This window comes from Lipotes vexillifer, unplaced genomic scaffold (genome assembly GCF_000442215.2).
Source record: "Lipotes vexillifer unplaced genomic scaffold, Lipotes_vexillifer_v1.1 scaffold975, whole genome shotgun sequence".
Lineage (NCBI taxonomy): Eukaryota > Metazoa > Chordata > Mammalia > Artiodactyla > Lipotidae > Lipotes > Lipotes vexillifer.
Genome location: NW_006772641.1, coordinates 40,174 through 49,528, shown reverse-complemented (window position 1 = coordinate 49,528; position 9,355 = coordinate 40,174). Strand labels below are relative to the sequence as shown.

The 9,355-nt window shown below is 41.9% G+C and overlaps 1 protein-coding gene across 1 annotated transcript in view; it reads right to left on the bottom strand.

The window, feature by feature from the left end:
- Window positions 1-6,775, bottom strand: part of CLPX (caseinolytic mitochondrial matrix peptidase chaperone subunit X) — a 35,946-nt gene extending 29,171 nt beyond the window's left edge. Inside the window, exon 1 of the mRNA XM_007447678.1 lies at window positions 6,519-6,775. Within this exon, the coding sequence (XP_007447740.1) occupies window positions 6,519-6,597 (79 nt within the window). The 5' untranslated portion in view covers window positions 6,598-6,775. The remainder of the gene's footprint in view (window positions 1-6,518) is intronic.
- Window positions 6,776-9,355: the final 2,580 nt, after the last annotated feature.

Genomic DNA, 9,355 nt, shown 5'->3' with positions numbered 1-9,355 from the left:
CTGTTCCCTACACAAGAAAACTGAATGGTCATACAATAGGTTAAACAAAATTCCATAGACTTCAGTACCCTAGAGCTATTCAGAATCTTGCATAAGCTATAATGTACATTAATGAATCCCCAAAAAGGAAGTTTCCCAGCAGAGTGCTACTAGGAGGCAATAAATAACCAAGGGGTTAACACTTAGATAAATTTAAGAAGCTGATTTTCCCTCCCTCATTTTATTCCCTGCAAAATTCACAACTCAGGACTTAAATTTTCATTCCCACACCTGTTAGGGCTTTTAAAAGATCATGCACACATGCACACCCGCCGATGCAGGGGACGCGGGTTTGTGCCCAGTCCGGGAAGATCCCACATGCCGCGGAGCGGCTGGGCCCGTGAGCCATGGCTGCTGAGCCTGCGCGTCCGGAGCCTGTGCTCCGCAAAGGGAGAGGCCACAACAGTGAGAGGCCCGCGTACCGCAAAAAAAAAAAAATTATGTACATCAAACAATTCAAAACCAATTGCTTAATTATATAACTGTTTTTTTAACGACTCCCATTTTCCAACACAATTCCGTACATTGTTAGAACTAGTTTCTTTACTGTTAGAACTAGTTTCTTTACTTATCACCATAGGCCATTTCCAGTTCCACGAAGTACAAAAATGAACCCACCAAACTACTCAGGAAAGATACAAGTAAGAGGAAACAAATTTTCTCATTTCTATATAAATTCACAAAGAACACCAAAAAAGGATTATGACATCCCAGTTCCTAACCCAAAGAGTGTAAAATTTTGCTTAACACTATTAAGCTTGACTATTAATAAGGAAAAAAAAAAAAAAACTACACTTGATGTTTTCCTTCTAAGAAACATCTTCAAAAGACATTTCAAATTTTCTCTGTAACATTTCCATTTTTTGCAGTAAATTATGTTAGCTATTACTCTCTCATTAGAATGAGATCTAAGGTAGTTTATGAAATTTAAGCTAAACATTAATGTTTTTCCAAGGACATAATATGATTTAAAGACTACGTCAATCTAAAAAGGAAGTCTAGAAAAAGTCATGGAGGAGAGGGATAGATGAAATCAAGAATGCAGAAAGCTGAATGCACCTTGAGGCTGGGTGACAGGTATTTTGGGGTTCGGCGTTCTATTTTGTGTGTGCTTGAAAACATCCATTATAAGTTAATATGAAAGGTAGCATAATACAATAATTTATTATAATCTATGTAACAAGGGTAACTTTTTTATTGAAACTTTATGATGTACTCACAAAGAAAACTACAATTGTAACAAGCTTTATGTGAGGCTATTTGTACTTGGATGTTTAGAACAAAACTTAGCCCTGAAGTATCAGATAGAGTGTATTATTTCCCACTTAAAATACATCTTTTGAAATAGTATTTAACAATTTACAATATCTAGTATTATTAGAAAATAAGCTGAAAGGAAATTATCTTTGGGAATTTGAGAGACATAAAAATTATGAACATGGGGCTTCCCTGGTGGCGCAGTGCTTGGGGGTCCGCCTGCCGATGCGGGAGGCGCGGGTTCGTGCCCCGTTTCGGGAGGATCCCACATGCCGCGGAGCGGCTGGGCCCGTGAGCCATGGCCACTGAGCCTGCGCGTCCGGAGCCTGTGCTCCGCAAATGGGAGAGGCCACAACAGTGAGAGGCCCGCATAACGCAAGAAAAAAAAAAAAAAAAAAAAAAAAAAAAAATTATGAACATGATCCTTTTAAAATCTACTTGAAAGAAAAAGTGTCCTTCACCTTAAATAATTTATCAAGTAACATATGAAACCAATGCAACCATACAGTCACCACAGAAAATACTATCTGAGAAACATGTTCATATTATTTAAAAATCTAAATTTAAGAATTTCTTTGCTGGCCCTGATGGTATGGTACTGGAGAGCTGTTGTAATATTCTACTGATACAATCTAAGGGCTACACCAACAAGATGCTGTAAATACGAAACCTCTGGGTCTCAAACTTGGGCATGCATTAGAATCACCTGGAGAACTTGTTAAAACACAGGCTGGAGGGCATTTTCCCTGGTTCTGATTCAGAAGGTATGAGGTGGGACCGAAGAATGCATTTCTAACAAGTTCCCAGATGCTGCTGATGCTGCTGGTTTGAGGACCCTTTTTAAAACCACTGTACAAAACAATTTAAATGACCAGTCATTCACCAATCATATAAAATCCTCACAGAAATTATTGCAGCAACCCAATCAGTTTTTAACCCTTTTTTAACCCTCTGGCAGTCTGGTAAAGCCTATTCAGAATGTTTTTAAATGTACAGACTAAAATACATAACAAAGGAAACCAATTATCCTGAAGTGGTTATCAAAATATTTTTAAAATATTCTTTTTTTAACATCTTTATTGGAGTATAATTGCTTTACAATGGTGTCTTAGTTTCTGCTTTATAACAAAGTGAATCAGTTATACATATACATATGTCCCCTTATCTCTTCCCTCTTGCGTCTCCCTCCCTCCCACCCCCCCTGTCCCACCCCTCTAGGTGGTCACAAAGCAGGAGTTGATCTCCCTGTGCTATGTGCCTGCTTCCCACTAGCTATCTATTTTACATTTGGTAGTGTATATATGTCCATGCCTCTCTCTCACTTTGTCACAGCTTACCCTTCCCCCTCCCCGTATCCTCAAGTCCATTCCCTAGTAGGTCTGTGTCTTTATTCCCATCTTGCCCCTAGGTTCTTCATGACCATTTTTTTTTTTAGATTCCATATATATGTGTTAGCATACGGTATTTGTCTTTCTCTTCTTAACTAACAAAATTAAATAAGATCTAACAGCCTTTAATGTAACTACCATGATTTCAAAGTAGTGGAAAGTATAAACAATACTTTGAGATACCAGTAATGTAATGTGATATGAAAATATCTGTGATTTTGATTGGTGACAAATCCACAGGTATTGCTAATACTACTGTGGTTTGCTGCCTACATTCGTAATTGAAGGAAATGCTATATTTCACTCAGATTAGTGAAAATAAAGTTCAAAGAACCTCTGAATTCTATCTCTGGGCCCTTTGGAAGCCTGTGAACCCAGGTGAAAAACCCCTAAAAGCCAAAAAGGGAAGTATTTATGTGAAGTATATTTCGAAAGAGTACTTGGCAGCAATGACAGAAGACAGTCAAGTTAAACCCCTTACAAAACTTCTGTCATAAGGATAAAGCTTTGAGTTTCAGAGCAGTTTTTTTAAAAAAATATATATTAGAATAAGGCACAATGATTTTAGGGCTATTAAGAACTTGGAGGGTAATTTATTCAATTTCTAAATACTTGACTTCCTATATTCAATCTTGAACTAAGCATTCTCCAAAAACATACAAATGATTCAGCTTAAAAGATTAACCGATCTTTAATTTGCATTTTAGAAATAGAGCAAAAGAACTAATGAAAATTTAAAACTATATTTGTAGTGACAATATTTTAAGTGTATAACAACTGATGAAATGGCAAATTAAGTTAAATGCTCTCTTGAACACCAGTCCTCTAACCTCCAACACAAATTGGAAACAAAATTCAACAAAAACTCGCAAACAATGCTGGCAACTTAGTAGATGCTTATTGCTTTTAATAATCTCAAATTTTTATTTTATGCCCAAATTATTACTTCAGGAATACTGAATACTTCTTAATAAAGAAAAATAACATCACTCCTATGATAGCTTTCCTCAAGTTTAAAAACGTTTGATAGGTTTTCACTAAGGCTACTAGTCTGCTGGTCTGAAGATGAACATGCCCAAGAAAAGAGAAATATTGATTAGGAAATAGTGTGCTATTCTAGAAATAAAGATGCTCTATCATTTACTCACTTTGTCATATTAATTTGTATTGGATTTAACTACGAGAGGGGGGGGGAGAGAGAGAGAGAGAGAGAGAGGGAGGGAGAGGGAGAGAGAGATAGGGAGGGAGGGAATTAAAATCTAGCTAAAAACTGTTAAGGTAGGCACATTATGTAACTATCATGAAAATTATGGATGCCCACCAACATGTTTGAGCATCTTCAAATCTTCATTTACACCCTCATGAGGTGACACCCTTTCAATGGACAAGAACAGAAAGCATCCAGAAATCAAGGGAGTTACGTTACACAGGATCACACAATTCTCACAGCCAAATTCAAACCAAGTACTGTCACTCAGAATTTTTTAAATGGAATCAAACATTTCTGAATGCATATATTTAGAATGCAAACTGACTGTTATATATGCAAAGTACATTTTAAAAAATATACATCAATATTGAAAACACCAGCAATTCAAGTAGAAAAAGTATTTTAAAATTTTACTTTACTATAGGTTTCATATTCAAAGAGAATGGTGAAGAAAAACACATTAAACTGGATACACATAGCCCAACAGGAAAAGAAAACAGATCCAGTGTCTAGTATGACAATTTATCAAATTAATTTTTCAAACTACCATTTAAAATTTTTAAAGCCTAACGTGACAGATAAACCAATAGAAATAGAGAATAGCACTGTACTTCAGAGGAGCTCTGAAATCTCCCCTTTTATTCTTAATTCATCGTACAAATTTCCTGTTAGAAGACTATATTGATGAAACTATTTTTATTTGTTTAAATTATGTTGCTGAAATTCTTAACTCTGTACATAAGAATAATAAACTAGCTAAAGTTCAATTCTGATTTTTCTATCTTTCACCTCTCTTCCTCTTTCCAAGAATTCTAAATAAAAATAACCCTCTTCACGGTTTTTCAGGCCTTAAAAAAATACATCTTTATATTCTTGTAGACTTATGTATACTTTTAGAGTTTCTACCATGGAAAACAAACATTTTATGTAATTTAGCTTTGGGAAAGTCTTAAATCCATGTGAAAACCATTTGCTGTCTCATTGTCATATAAAAATATTAAATTCTATAATGATATTGGGTAATGTCTCATATTTTAGGTTTAATTTACTCCTTTACAGTGAAAATTATAGTTTGATATTTCTGAAAACCTCTAGTAAACTTGTATTAACTGAGAAACAAATAGATAACTCCTAAATAAGTCATTAGTTTTTGCTGATTTACCTAATGACAGATTTAATTTTGAAAGATGTTGTTTTGAAAAGAAAAATAAACAAATAGCTGTACACTTCCTATAACTCATAGTTTTCAGGGACAATTGATAGAGACAAAGAATGTTGTCAAAGAAGCCTTCCCTGCCCAAGGAGAACACATACCTTACACAGGCCCAGAAACAATATTATTCTTTGTCTATTCCTCTAAACTCGAAGATGAGGACTTATTCACCCCTCCATCTCCAGCACCAAAGCAGGGCCTGACACATATCAGGCCCTCAACAAATTTGTCAAATAAATGAATTTAAATATCTGTCACTTTCGAGTGTCTGCAACTCATATTCTTGGAATAGGGATGTCTACTTGTTCAGGACTAATAGTGTCCTGGGACTAAATTCACTCCTTTACATTTATGTACCATTTTACAAAATGCTTCTGCCCACACAACCTCATTGAATCCCTCTGTGAAATAAACTGTTGGAAAATAAACATTTAGTAAACTGTAAGAATTTTACAATGAAGCTAAAAATTCGGAAAAGGGGGCTGTTTTTTTCCTAATCCAAAGATCATAAACTGATAATCCAAAACAAAACGAATCTGTCTAGAAGTTAGTGATTATAACAGGATCTAGCCTCTTTGTCTGCTATTTATAGATTTAGGGAAGAGAAAAATGGTTTCTTTTCCGGAATCTCTTGGCTGGGGTTGCCACTCTTTCACAGCTCCTGATAAACAGAAAGGAAAGGTAAACAGGCGCCACCCTTAAAAAACTACTTGGGACTGTCAGGTTAGGAAATCCGGCAAACGACTGACTCCCTGAGACACCTAAGCCCTTCAGAAACAATTTCTGCGGGAATTTCCATCTCCTCGGGCGCTTTGCTGCGGCCCCCGAAAAGTAGTGCGCGTCACCTTTACGTCCCGGTGTGAGCGGCCGCACAACGACTGTGACACCGCGGCCCCCGCGCGGCCTGCGCCCGGGACGGCCCGCTCCGGCGCCCCGCGGCCCCGGGTGGACCCCAACAGTGGCGGCTCCTCATCCGGGCCCTTCCCGCGGCCCGCGACAGGCCCGAGGGGAACCCGGCCGGGCTCCGGAAGAGAAGCCGCAGCCAGGGGAGGCGGCAGTCACCTGCGGAGTGGGGTTTCGGGACACTTTTTAACCAACGGAGCACTGCGTGCCTCTTTCAGGGTTTCTGCGAAGCGACCACATTCTGGCCCCAAAGTCAGAGGGCCTGAAAGCGTGAGGGTGGGGGAGCCAGAGGGTTTCACTTCAAATGTGAGAACCAGCTGCTCCAGAGGTTGGCAGAGACCCATGCCACGGAGAAAGGGGGGGTTGCCAGGCGAAGCGCCGAGCACCTCCTCACACCCTCGGGGTGGGGGAGGCCTCTCGCCCTCCCCGGGGTCCCCGCCGCCGCCGCCGCCGCCGCCGGCCGGGCCGCTGCTGGGTCAAGAGCTCAGGTGCGGGACTACTTCGTTACCTCTTGGCGCGGAGGCGAACGAGGAGCTGATGAGCCGCGCAGCTGTGGCGCCGCAAGTACAAGCGCCGCAGCCCGACATCTCCGCGGGGCCTAGGCTGGGGCTTCGCCCCCTGCCGCCCTCCGGGTCTCAGCAGCCGACTACTACTCGCGGGGTTCGCTGGCTTGGCTCCGAACTCTCCTGTCGATTCTAGGTCCACTGCAGATATCACCCGCCTGGCAGCAGTGCCTTCGCACTCTTCGTGCCCCACTGCAGTCTACTGAATAGACACCTAACATGCCCCCCTCTCCACGTTCTCCTCCCCCCGCACCCTCCCCGCCTACCGGGCCCAGGGGGGCTTGCGCGCGCCTGCGTCCTATGCCTAGGGAGGGGGCGTGGGCACGAGCCGCGCGTGCGTGAGACACCAACGTAGGCGGGGGGAAGGGGGCGGTGACCTGGGCGCCAATGAACACGCTACGGCAGAAGGCCGATTTACTCCCGCCCCCACCAAATGAAGAACTACAAGTCCCGACCCACAATTCTTCCGGAAAGTCCCTTTATCCTAGCGTTGAAAAGTTTGCGATTGTAGCGGAGAGATGCATGCCGGGAGTTGTAGTTCCAGCTCGTAACAGTAAACTGGTCATTTTCTACTGGTGTCTGGGAAGGTCAAAGTGAGACCCGTGGCTTATCCGGTCGCAGGAGGAGTCTTGAAAGCCGCCGATTCTATAAGAATCGATAAGTTCCTCCCCTCGGGGGTTCCCCATCCTGTGTTCCTTATCTTTTCCTTATCTTTGGTTTCCCGACTTGCGACATGGAAGTGGCGGTATTTTTTACTAAGTTCCTCAAGCAACAGCTGTTGGATGACAGCTCTCTTTCCTTGTTTTTTCAAGCCTAGTGGTGATGACTCTTCAGGTCGTTGCTAGCCCCTGGGTGCTTTACAATCCTTTGTCCGTTCACTTAAACCTGAGCACACCCTGGTAAATAGTTACTTCAAGAATCTCTCTTCTGTTACTCTTAGACCTCTGTTTGGCTGGTTCCTCTCTGGATATCTAAAGCAGATCAGGGCTTTCCTGGTGGCGCAGTGGTTAAGAATCCACCTGACAATGCAGGGGACACGGGTTCAAGCCCTGGGCGGGGAAGATCCCACATGCTGCAGAGCAACTAAGCCCGTGCACCACAACTACTGAGCCTGCACTCTAGAGCCTGCGAGCCACAACTACTGAAGCCTAGAGACCCATGCTCCGCAACAAGAGAAGCCACCGCAATGAGAAGCCCGCGCATGGCAGCGAAGAGTAGCCCCTGCTTGCCACAACTAGAGAAAGCCCACAACGAAGACCCAACACAGCCAAAGATAAATAAATTTGAAATAAATAAAGTGGATCAACCAGCTAGCTGACAAAGTACAGGATGGTGTCAAATAAATCATACTCTTTTCAATCTGGGTTGGCACCAGACAGAGTATTTACTTTGTATATAAGATTCTCATAAACTCCAAAGCCCAGAGAAATTGCCAAGTGAGCTTGGATACCTTCAGTTCTGAGCTGGTGGAGGAGGGGGTGGGGACGGAGGGGGTTGGGGGACGACGACACACAAGCCAGAGTCAGTTATTTAGCCCTCTTCAGTCTGGGATCAGAGAAATGTGGCTTCTAGTTCCCGGGCCTGGCCGTGAGAAGGGGCATTGGCCTTGGCCCAGACCACACAGGTTTTTTGTCTCTCTGGGTGCTGACTCCTGGTACTCCTTCAGCTTAAAGTGACAGAGACCAGAAGGGAGCCCAGGTCTTAACTCAGCTGCCTTCATGAATAGAATTTTGAGAGAATAGAGACTCTAAAATTCCTACAATCCAGTATTTTCAAACTGTGTTCCTAGAATCCCTCAGAAGCCAAAGCTCTTTGGTGGGGGTGAGGGGACTAAGAGAGTGAACCTCCCCAAATCCTCCTCCAAGCCACCTCCAAAGTCAATCAGAGCAGCTCTGGTTTTATCTGTTTCATTTATTGCGGTTTCGTTTGAAAAAATAGTCATGGGACTTCCCTGGCAGTCCAGTGGTTAAGACTCCACTCTCCCAATGCAGGGGGCCTGGGTTCAATCCCTGATCCAGGAACTAGATCCCGCATGCATGCCACAGCTAAGAGTCCACATGCCACAGCTAAGAAGTCCAAGCCCGCATGCCACAACTAAAAGATCCTGCATGCCACAACGAAGATCCAGCGTGCTGCAACTAAGACCCGGCGCAGACTAAATAAATAAATAAACAAACACACATAAATTTTTTTTAAAAGAGAAAATATAGTTGTTCTGCTTTAAAACAATGTTTGAAAACCACTGATTCTAGGACAAACTTCTTGTAGCAGTAAGCTAAGCAGGTCACATGGACACTTAACACCCAATTTAAATTTGTTTCATTCCACCCCACCTTCTATTTCAATTATATACACATTTTCTTCTTATTATAGAAATTAAGAAGTTTGTTGCTAAAATCTATAGATTGCTATATAGCAAGCTGAATAAAAGCATTGTTAAGCCAAGGCTCATCTGGGGGCACCCCGTGAAGCCTTCCTTTTCTCTGTCCATTCTAAAAACTTGACTTACTCATTCAGTCAACAAATATTTATTGAGTACCAATTACATGCCAGGCACTGAGGAAATTGCATTGAACAAAACAAAAAAGTTTCTCTCATGGAGCTTCTATTCTAGTGGGGAAAGATAAGACAGTAGGTAAAACAAAAATATATGCCACTGGTATGATGACATAGGAATATCTTTATATTGTTTCATAATATATTCTTTCATTCCAAGGACAACTGAGTATTCAATTTTATTTATGGGCCGATGTTTTTTGTATTTAGCCTGTATTCCCAACTG